This window comes from Aplysia californica, unplaced genomic scaffold (assembly GCF_000002075.1).
Source record: "Aplysia californica isolate F4 #8 unplaced genomic scaffold, AplCal3.0 scaffold00093, whole genome shotgun sequence".
Lineage (NCBI taxonomy): Eukaryota > Metazoa > Mollusca > Gastropoda > Aplysiida > Aplysiidae > Aplysia > Aplysia californica.
The window spans coordinates 826,205-837,739 of record NW_004797363.1 but is presented as its reverse complement, the minus strand read 5'-3'; the positions used below and the strand labels follow the sequence as shown (position 1 = coordinate 837,739).

Sequence of the window (11,535 nt, the reverse complement as noted above, 5' to 3'; positions counted from 1 at the left end):
TAGAGAGAGAGAGAGAGAGAGAGAGAGAGAGAGAGAGAGACAGAAGGGGTGATTTTATCGGATATGCCGATAGATCAGTGTGGAATATAGTCCTGTACGAATGTGGAGATAAGAAGACATCATAACAAATTACTAGAAATCAATAAGTATTAATAGACTGAAAAACCATAGAAATAACAGATAGACAAACATGAATACAAAGAAATAGATACACGGATAGAAACAGATATCCAGGTAGTATACTTGTATCGCTTTATTTACACTGTAACAAGTGAACTACAAACATGTTCAAATCGGTTTAGAAAGAGAGAAAATCAACGCAATAGATCAGTATACCGTAAATGACATGACAGAATGGTTCCACCTGCCCTACCTCTGCTTTTACTAAGGGGGCAACAATGTATGGTATTTTAAAGAATGTTGATAGAGATCCCGATACTGAGAGGGAGTGACTGATTTCATGTTGGGAAATTACATGACCCATGGGAAATTGCAAATTTAAAGTTTTCTGGCAAAGCTGTCATTCGAGTATCTTCGAATGTCATCTCCTTACAGTGCATTTTATTTCGCTGTGTCCTTCCTCGTTCAAAAGATAATCGCCCACGTCTTGGTTCTAAATTGGACCATCTTTGCCCCCCCCCAAAAAAAAACCCAACAACAACAACAAAACAAAACAAACAACAACAACAACAAACAAACCCAACCAAACAAAACAAAACACAACGAAACAAAACAAAACATTCGTTATTTTTTTTAGAAAGCCTGGGCGCTTGTGGGATGACGCTAACCATAATATGATGTTGATACGCTAAAGACTCCAATCGCTCCAAGGTCGCTTCAAGTGGTTGGAAAAACACGGCTGATTCTGATTGGTCCTACGTCTTTTCTTTCCGCTTGTCCATTGTCCATCTGGTTTTTCCTCTGCACAAGATGGTCGATATCGTGCGAATGAGCTGCGCTTTTTCCCCACCAAACAAAACGACATTGTTTACAAGGAAACGAGTAAAACGTGAGAATGTTGATAGGCAAAAGGCTATGATATTTACAAAATGGAATCGCATGAAGACTCTTCGCTTCAAAGTATTTTCCACCGAAATTAAGGCTGTCCAGCAATCAAGGCAGGAAAAAGAGTGATGTCTGTCATTTTTGCAGAAATAGAGGATAACTTTTCAAAAGAAAGTTTGGACAGAAACTTTCCGAACTTCATGGCCAGGTTATTTCCAGGTATGCAGAAAACAGTATTTTCATTAGGCATAATTATAAGAACCTAACCCCCCCCCCCCCGGCCCGGAAAAAGAAAAAAATAAAAAACAAACCAAAACGAAAACAAAAAAGAAATCACCCATAAATCATTTTCATGGTGGACCGAAATGTAGTTTTCTTTTCAGGCAACGACTCTGATAAACAGGTCGTTCTTCTCAAACCGCAGAAACGAGATGTTTTCCTCCAGAATCGATTGAGTAGCTCGAATTCTCAGCGTAGCTTCGGTCGATGACATCTCCAGGCGCTATTAAATTCTGAGGGCCAGGGCTCTGGTTAAAGGTTACGCATTATATTATGCACGTGAGGCCAACAAGGAAAATTACGTGCAGTAGCAAGAATGTCCATGTCGTGTCTGCTGTGTAGTAATGAGCTTGATACTAATAAAAGGAAACAGTTTACGAGACATATATTAGAAAAAAAAGTTTTTTTACCATCCAGTTTAAAGCTATTGTCAGAATAAGCATCAATGCGAATTGCTCTTTCGAGTATGTATCTATATAGCTGTATAGGTCTTGTAATTAAATTCCTGCATGTTGCTGAATGATGCATCTGGTGTGATATGTACCTTTTGTCAGTTTCTTCCCTCTTTTCATATTGAATATTTATGAGAGTAATATATAATTTACACTTTTTTTGTATACCTGCATGTGTTTTACGGACCTGTACAGTGAAGAAAAATTTCCCTCTGGGATAATAAAGTATTATCTTATCTTATCTTAAACTTAAAACAGAAACAAAAGCTAAAGGCACGAGCTTTTACCTAGAGACGGGACGGACAGGAGTTGAAATTAACATGATGTTGCTTAGTGTCGGAGTAAAAATGATCATTAAAAAAAGGCTTCAGAAAGAGCCCAAAGGAGAAGGCAGGAAAAAAAGGTGGGAGGGGGGGGGGGTGTAGAAATTGGAGACGAAATTAGATGACGGAACATGGTTAGAGAACAGGAAAGGAGGTGAAAGGAGATCATTTTAGAGAAGAAAATCTTCCATGGCTGCAGGTTTCGAACCTGGGGCCTATTGAAAGAGAGGCGATCGCCGTAACCTTCAGACCACTAGAGCCCACCTTCAATCTGCAGCCAATGCAAAAAAAAAAATTGTTTTCAACAAGCTTTTTGCTGTTGTTTTTTTTTCTTTCTTTCCTTCTTTCACAATGTCCTTACTTATTTGCACTTAAAAGTCTCAGGCCAAGGACAGTCAGTTAAGAAATTGTAGGCGTGTGAAAGGAAAAAGAAAACCCTCAGGCTTTTCATTAAAAGAAATGGTCACAACTCTTCCTGTTGTCTCTAGTCGGTTCGGATGTACAACTACTACATTCAACAGAAATGATTTTCTCTACTTCTAACCTTCTCGAATTCTTTCGTTATCGTTGCCATTTCTATGCATACTCAAAACACGAGTTAGTGGCTCACAATGAGTGGGTGGGTGGCTGAAGGACCACCCTTGTAAGTCCCACTTCTTTTACAGGTATTTCCTTTTGTTGTTTCTGTCTGTCTTTGTAACTCCTCTCCGCAAAAGTACCGTGTTTGTGTCAACGTGCTTCTGTTTACTAAAATAGACAAACAGTGAGTGGGAGGGGACAGTAAAATTAGTCACTCTTGCTCCAAAGCCTCCCGACGGCTTATGTATTTTATATGAGGTTAAGACAAGCCTCCGATCCGAGTAAAGTTACTGCGTATTTTTCAGTGTTTCCAGTAATGCTACTGAAGAAACATTGGTCTCTCTTGTTCATGGCCTAGTATTATAGGTGAAAAGGGGCCCCATGCATAAAATAGGCCAAGCAATAATTTTTATGTTTGCCTACTTGTGCCGGAACGCATACATGAAGACGAATTAAACCAACGCCCCCCCCCCCCCAATAAAAGCACTCAGCTATAAGCGTGTTTATAAACGTGGGAAATTCAGGCCCTCGTGAAAATAATGAAATCGAACATATCGATATTTTAACCGGCCGTTGGGCAATTTTTATCGATTTTTTTTTGTTCAGCATCTTTCTATGTCCATTTAAAAACTCACTTCTGTGAAGGATCTTACTGACAAAAAAAGTTGACCGAAGACACAAAAACCTAAATCCAAAGATACTCAAGAGACCGTTTTACCTCTGACTCCATATGCCCCCCCCCCCCCCCCCCCAATCCCCGCCCAGCTCCTTCAATCGCAAATATTATGTGGCATTTTCTTCTGGATAGATGAGGGAAAATAAGAAAGACAAATGAACAAGCTTAAGGATGATGCCAGTAACCCATTATGCCCCCCCAAATTGACGAGCTCCTGATTCCGATGTGAATGTTGTGAAACAAATAGACACACTTTGATATAAAGAACGCCCAGAACGTACGATGTGATTCCCAATAACCCATTTGGGCACGCACAGAGTTACACCACTTACTTTGGCTAACTTAAATTCAAGTATCCATTACCGATAAGTACTCTCTCGTGATGGTAAAGAGGAGAATAATTGGATGGCCTCAAGCCAAAGGTTAGGGGATAATACAATTGCCATGCCTATAAGATTCTTTATCTGTTTTTAGTTTTAGTTAGAGTTTTACGGCACTTGCAACACAATAAGGTCATATAAGTGCGGAAGATAAGAGGTGTTACAAGAGAGTTACAAACATAAAAAAGAAGGAGAGATAAAGACGATAGTTGTTTGATGGGAAAGAAGGACGAAACCACATCAGAGCATCCGCCAACCACCCACTCTTAATGAGTGAGAATAAGACGTCAAACGCCTCCTTCAACAACAAAGAGAAAGAATTGAGTTGAAGAAAAACACAGTTCAGCTAGATTCACGAATACAGCATAAAAGTCACCAGGCCATGTTTAGGAAAAAGTTGGTATTGTTTTAAGAGAGTTGTGATGAAATTATGGATGTTTTGTTGTTCCATTATATACATTCTTTCAACAATATATCATTTGTTACTTTTGTCTGTCCCCATTTACTAATGTGGGTCAGATTAACTGCTACACTGTTATTATTATTCCTCCGGTCAACAGTATTGTTTCATTTTGACGCAAGCTTGATCTGTGTAATGAAACTGAAGAGCAAGAATTTTAAAATAATAATATGTAACAAAAACGTTTAACCCTTCAACGTGTGAACTTATAACATTCTTCCTATCTTTCAGTTAGCTTAAAACAGCTGTGTGCTTCAGGAGAGGTCGCAGATTTTCTTATTGAGAGCATGGCCACAGATAATTGGAAGGTTGGACTGATTGATTGATTGATTGGGTAGATGTTTTACGGCACTATCGATACGATTTTGGTCATTTAGCGCCATCAGGTTTCACCGCTACAAAATCAGACGTGTTTTTAATAAAGAGTCTTTCGGAGCTCGCAACCGCAAACGATCACACTATTTCTATTATGCTAAAAAGACGAACAAACATTAATTATAACAAAATTTTGTAAATATGGAAAAGGCTTATTTACATTTGTATATACAATACAAATTTCAGTGTATGTATATATACACCGTATGTATATATACACCGACAACGACAACTATATATTTTCACATTCTATTTAACAGTCCAATTTCTTTTATATAACTTTAAATTCTTCTAGGCTCTATGATGTCAAAAAAGGGTCTTAATATCTTTACATTTAAAATATTTCTCACGGACATATTCAAAGTCGACACATTCCATTAGGATGTGCCGAACTGTGAAATTTGTGTTGCACGCCACGCAAAAAGGAGGGAAGGTTGGACATCTCTTGAAAAACTAAGCGGGTGCAATCAGCCCAAAGTACATCGTCTAGAACATTGAGCCACTGACAACGTCAGCACCTGGTCCGGAAGGTATGCCTGATCAAGCGGGTTGAAAATATTTTATATGTGCACGTTGACACAAAATAGATCTTTTACATCCTGTATTTCAAAGCCAGCATGGCTAAGTGGGTTAATCTATCCTACCTCCCCACACCCCACCCCCCCAAAAAACCCCCCAACAAAGAACAAAAAAACCCGCACTCAAAAACAGCATATTTCCGTTATTACAATAATATGGTTTGAAAGAGAGACAGATAAATAGACAGACTGACAGACAGACGGATAGATAGATGAATAGATATATAAATAGATAAATAGATAGATATATAGGTAAAGGGGTAGAAAAAATGTGAAGTAGTGACAAGTTTGCATTGTATGCTTTTCTGGAAGTCGGGAATGTTTCCGAGTGTTCTGCTGGGGTAATAATAATTGTAACGTGCAAGGAACAAGCTGTTAGCCGTTGGTATGCACTATTAATTATATAAAGGCAATTATACTAACAATAATAATGATAATAATAATAATAATAATAATAATAATAATAAATAGCAATAACAATAATAACAATAGTAACAATAATGACGTAATCTAGACGTTAGACTGGCAGAAATAAATCATTTTAAAAATAGAGAATTTTAAAGACAAACTAATTAATCATCAGACCGATATTATACAGACCTACAGACGAGTAAAATGAATGCAGTTATAGAAGGAAAATGGTATCTGGTGGATGATCAAAAGGTTTTCATGTAAACCTGACAATTCATACACTTCTTTGATTACCTTAAAAATGTACCCTACAAAGGACTTCTAGCAGACTTCACATTTGACATAATTTTTGTGTGTGTAATACGTCAGTATAGAGAAGTGGTTATTTTTTCTTTTTATTAGGTCTAGTTCTTTTAAGAAAAAAGTGCAATAGGATAGTTACCAATATACACCTTAATGGTAAGATTAAATACATTATAGTCTTCTCGGATAAGGGCTAAAAATCTCATAGATCCCGTGTGCTAGTTGCGCACGTTAAAGATAATCTTGGTGGCCCAAAATCGGTAAGAATAAATTTTGGCTGCCATCCGGGCAAAAAATTCAAAATTATTTCCTACCAAACTGAAAATTTTTAATGTGCAGCACTTGCTCATGACCTTACGAAGTTGTGGTCGCCGTACAACACTTGCCAAAGCAAACAAAACACCGACAAGAATATTTTCATACCGAAAGATATTAACAACTTCGCTGCGTCGTAGTATCATTCTTGCCAATATTGCCCTCACAGAAGCCAAACATTAGGCAACGTCACATAGTTCTGGCGCCACCGCTTGACATTTATCCAAGACCCGGGGTCAAATTACTGACCCTTGGAGGGCCGATAATTGAGACTATTCAGCTTGCCATGTCAACCGCTGCTCCTGAAAGGTCAAAGGGTAATACTGCGACGCTTGTGTGCTCGGTTAGAGCGGTCGTGGCGATGACCGCAAATGTTGTTATACACTTTGCTTATTGGGTTAGCAGTAATTGTTTTTATTGGCTTCATTTTCCCCTTCGCCAAAAATTGCTTTTAGCAAGAGTTTTGTAGCGTGAGCAATACAAATAGGTCAAATAAGTGCTAAAGATTAGAAGAGTTATTAGAAAAGACCGAGAAGAGACAAGGACAATATACGTTTGATAGGACAGAAGCAAACCACACACGAGCACCAGCGAACCATCTTTTCATTGTCAGAGACTTGAGTGGCATAACAAAACTGTCATAGAGTCCAGCAGAAAGTCAAACAATTTTATTGTAACAGCTTCCAAAAAGGTGGACACCACTGGGTTTTAGTAAAGAAGAACGCATCAACACAATATAATAACTGTCATTAAGTGCTGGGAAAAGATATAAGACAGACAAACGACTGAGGGAAAGTTTTAAAAGTAGGACCTATCAGTGGCGCCCTCCAACTTATCGCACACAAAAGAGTGTCTGAGCGCACAACATTGACCTTGTGTGTTATCACAAGGATATCAGGCGCTCTTTAAAATAATTGAATCGAAGACACCGATATTATCAGCCAGCTGGGCAATTTTATTCTTTGATTATTTTTTTGACTCAGCACCTTTAATGCACATTTAAAAACAGACTTATAGATGGATTTTTTTTACTGAAAAACGTCTCTCAAAGGCACGAAATGTAAATTTGCTATTTCCCGAGACTCTCAAGCTTTGGAAGTGACCAACATTTGGTGGCCATTTTCTCGCATATTTCACCCATCACACCTGGTGCTAATCTTCTTCAATCTCAAATATCTCTACTTTTTTTTCAAGAGAGATTGGTATTTTTGTTTCCAAAAGTAAGACAAATGAACAAGCTTTAGGATGATATCAATAACTCGTTATGCCCCAACATTGACGAGCGCCTAATTAAAATACGTCGCACCACCTATGCTAGAAATACCAACACTGTATCGAAACACCTTCAACATTTTTAGCCTACTAATTTTAGTTTACTGAAGTTTTAATAAGAGATGTATGCCACTTCAACACAATTAGGTCATACGTGCTGAGGGTTAGACGTTTTAATAGATAATGACATGCAAATAAAACATGGACGGGTGATATGGACGATGCATGCTGTTTGATAGGAAAGAAGGAGCAAATCACACCAGAGCACCAACCGACCACCCATGAGCTCTAGATTTGGGGAAGGTGGTAATGAGAGTTTAATAGCCACTGTAGAGTCGCTGGCTCATAATCATTTATGGGAGAGTGGTACATGTATAAGTGTAACATTCCTTTTCACAGACGCAGACTGAGATTAACAAAAATTGTGTTGTTAAGATGTCTACGTTGACAGATAAATAACATTATCCATTTCTCCATTTTGCCCGTGAAAAAAACCCCCCAGACGTTTCATTACGGCAATGCGGGATGATTATGACGAGATCTATGACTGCCACACAGTTTCTCTTTAGAATTGGACACAAACACATTGCAAAACTATTTTGGAAAAAAATTACACGTTTCTCTGTTTTTCTCCAAAAGAAAAAAAAGTGAAAACAACAACAACAATAACAAAAACCAGCAATAAAACCAGACGTTTGGAAGCTATGCGGAGCAATAATAACGATAAGTCGATACCATGATACGAATTTCACGGTGCTTGCAACAGCATAAAGTCATATGAGCGCGCAAGTCAAAATATAAGTATCGAAGATTAGACGTGCTACAAGAAAAACAAATTCAAAGAAAAGAAAAAAAGGAACAGATCACACCAGATCACCCACCAACCACCCGCAAGGAGGAAAGTAAGGAAAAAAGATGTTAGATTGGAAAGAAGGAGCAGATCACACAAGAGCACCCGTCAACTACCCGGAGAAAGAGATAAGGACGATAGTTGATGATCGATACCAAAATAATTGGAACACACCACACCACAGCACCCGCCAACCACCCGCAGCGAGAAGTAGATAGAAGAATAGTCTTACCGTTTTTCCTGTACAACTTGAGCTCCGTCTTCAGTTCTTTCTTCTCCTCGAGCGCTCCTTTGATTTTCCCCGTCTCCGAGTCGGAAGTCTCCGGGCCGTACAGGAACCGGCACCCGGAGTTCTTGGCCATGACGTTGGCCCGGGTAAATCCGGTAAGCTCACAGAAGCCATCTGAGCAGTACACAATAGGATAGCCGTGGGCTTGAGCATTGCCCAAGACGAAGTTGCTATCTGTGAACAGGAAAAAAAATAAAGGCATGTTTAGGAAGGAAGCAATGTGTTTGTTTTGTTTGAAAATGGCACGGTGAAATAGTACGGGTTTTTTGTTTTTGTTTTTGTTTATAGTAGAGGGTATACGGCGCTCACAACTGCATAAGGTCATATGAGCGCCAAGGGATGGGTGTCAACAGAGAAGTCTTTACAGGGAATCAGACTTAGACTGCTCACCTCTCTAGCTTCAACAGCACAAGGTCTGCTTCGACTATCAAGGCACCCCAAAATAGCAGGTCATTAGGGAGTGACAAACATACAAAAGAAGTAGAGGAAAATGACAATAGCAAAGATCAGGAAAGAAAAAAGCAGCAGTTCCCTGTTGTAGATCAGGCACAGTTATGAGCGTGACCTGAGTCAGCCCATTTACAACTCTACTATGCTTGAACGAGATATGTCCCCCCTTTGGGAATGGCCTAGATACACTTCAGTCAGTGGCACCGCCCCCGGGGGGTAGTACGGGTTTAACGCCCATATCAACACTAATGTGTTTTGTTTGTTTGTTTGTTTAGTATAGCGTTTTACGGCGCTCGCAACTGCATAAGGTCATATGAGCGCACGTGACACACCTAATACTTTTTCGTTGGTAGGAAATTTTGAATTTTTCCCGGGTGGCGGCCGAAGCCTACTCTTATCGATTTTAGACCACCAAGGGATCTTTAACGTGCGCAACTTGCACACGGGCCCTCCGAGATTTTTCGCCCTTGTCCGAGAAGGCTAGGTGTAGATCTTTCCTACCAGAAGATCTGGGGTGTGGCAGAAAGACAGCAGTTAGGAGGAGCCAAGGAGTAGCAGTAGAAAGGCTGCAGAAAGAGTCAGGAGCCCAGAGGAGGGGGCAAAGGAGGTGAGGGGGTGGGGGCAGAACGTGGAAATGAAAGCAGACAACAGAACACTGTTAGAGATCAGGAAAGGATGTGAAAGGAGACACTTTTAGAGAAGAAAATATTTTGGTCGCTACCCGGAATAGAACCCGGGACCTTTGAATGAGAGGCCAACACCTTAACCTCTAGGCCACGAGAGCCCCCACTAATGTGTTTTGTTTGAGCAAAGTGAAGCACATCTATATAATAATGGTCATATTTTAGAGCCGCAGAAAAGTAAGACAGACAGAAATAACAAAAGGAACACGAAAAAAAGAAAGAAAATACCACTGGCACCCTCAGATCAACAACAGGAAGGAAGAGTCATGTCTGAATGTGTTGCTATTGCTATTGTTGAATTCTGTTTTATTGTATTTGTTTTGGTTATAGTGACACTGTTGCAGTGCGCAGTACGGTATCAAATTGCTTTTTGTATTATCAGGCATTGATACCATGTTTATAGAAGGAAAATACTTGACATCTTGTATTACTCGTTATATTATATTAGTCCCGGCTGTATAGATAACATAGGGTTTTTTCATGAACATAAGTGAAAAAAACCCACAAAACAAACCGACCCCCCCCCCTTGATAACATAAAAAAGTACCAGCAGCACCACCATCATCACCACCTCCATCACCATCACCATCACCACCATCACTACCACCACCACAACCACTATCATCATCCTCCTCATGACCACATGATTCACAGAGATAACATCTGAAAGGAGGTCGTTTCTATAAAACTGGCTTTTGTAGAATGTTATGTACGAAGCACGATAAACGATTCATTTACTATGCTTATTTGTTTAAATCAAATATAAAAAAGTTACCAGAAATTGAATAGATAAGAGCAGCAAAAGCGCCCCTAAAAAAACCATCCTGAGAGAAAATAACGACAAAGCACAATAAACGATTATTTAACAATGTGCAATTTGTTTAAAACAGCAACAACGACGACCTCAACAACAACAACAACAACAACAACAACAACAACAACAACAACAACAACAACAACAACATCACACACAAAAAACAGCGACAGTAAATACAACACTCAGGAAAGAAGCAAATAAAAGAAAAGCAACAGCAATCAAATATTTTTCAACAAAAAATAAAAGAAAAAAATAACAACCGGGACATGTTAACTCGCCAAGCCCTGTCATATTGAAGATGTATCGCCGTTCACCCATCGACTGTCAGGCGCTCTATCGAGACACATCCTTCCCGCCTCCCCCATTTTTTTTCGCCCAACTCAATCAGAAGAAAAAAGATGAAAATAAAAAAAGGGAACATAAATACAACATGACCTTGCTGCCAGAATATCAGCCGGCCGTCTAGACATAATAATAAGGGGCTATAGCCCACAATTTATGGGGACTCATGCCAGTTTTCACTTAGCAGTCCATCCGGTTAAACCCCTTGTCTCCAGATCTGAAGGCCACAGGCAGGTTCTATCCTATTGAGATTACAATAATTTTTTTTTTTCTCAAGGGGATGTCATGTCCCTCTCGTACTGTATATAATATGTCGTATACAAACACCAAAACTGCATAAGGAACCAATTGCTACCAACAGAACCGTGGTAAGGGAAAAAAAAAGAAACAAAACCAAAACTAAGATGGGTTTACAGTTCAGTCATATCACATTGTCTGAATAAAGTATACCTCGCCAAGAAAGCATATTTTTTTCTGTGTACAACAGTTTAATATTTTGAGCAATGTCTTGATCAGGAATACGTCTCTCTCTGTGTCTCTGTCTCTCTGTCTCCCTCTCTCTCTCTCTCCAGCTCTCTCTCCCTTTCCCCCCCTCTCTCTCTGTCTCTGTCTCTCTCTCTCTCTCTCTCTCCAGTCCCCCCCCTCTCTCTCTGCGTGTTTGTGTGCGTGTGTGCGTGTGTGCGTGTGTGAGTGTGC

The 11,535-nt window shown here is 39.5% G+C and overlaps 1 protein-coding gene across 8 annotated transcripts in view; it reads right to left on the bottom strand.

Moving 5' to 3' along the window:
* Window positions 1–11,535, bottom strand: part of LOC101852538 (potassium voltage-gated channel subfamily H member 4) — a 252,648-nt gene that overhangs the window by 77,064 nt on the left and 164,049 nt on the right. For all 8 annotated transcript variants that reach the window (XM_035968876.1, XM_005094997.3, XM_013080627.2 and 5 more), the window contains exon 4: window positions 8,491–8,721. In XM_035968876.1, coding sequence (XP_035824769.1) covers window positions 8,491–8,721 — 231 coding nt within the window. The remainder of the gene's footprint in view (window positions 1–8,490; window positions 8,722–11,535) is intronic.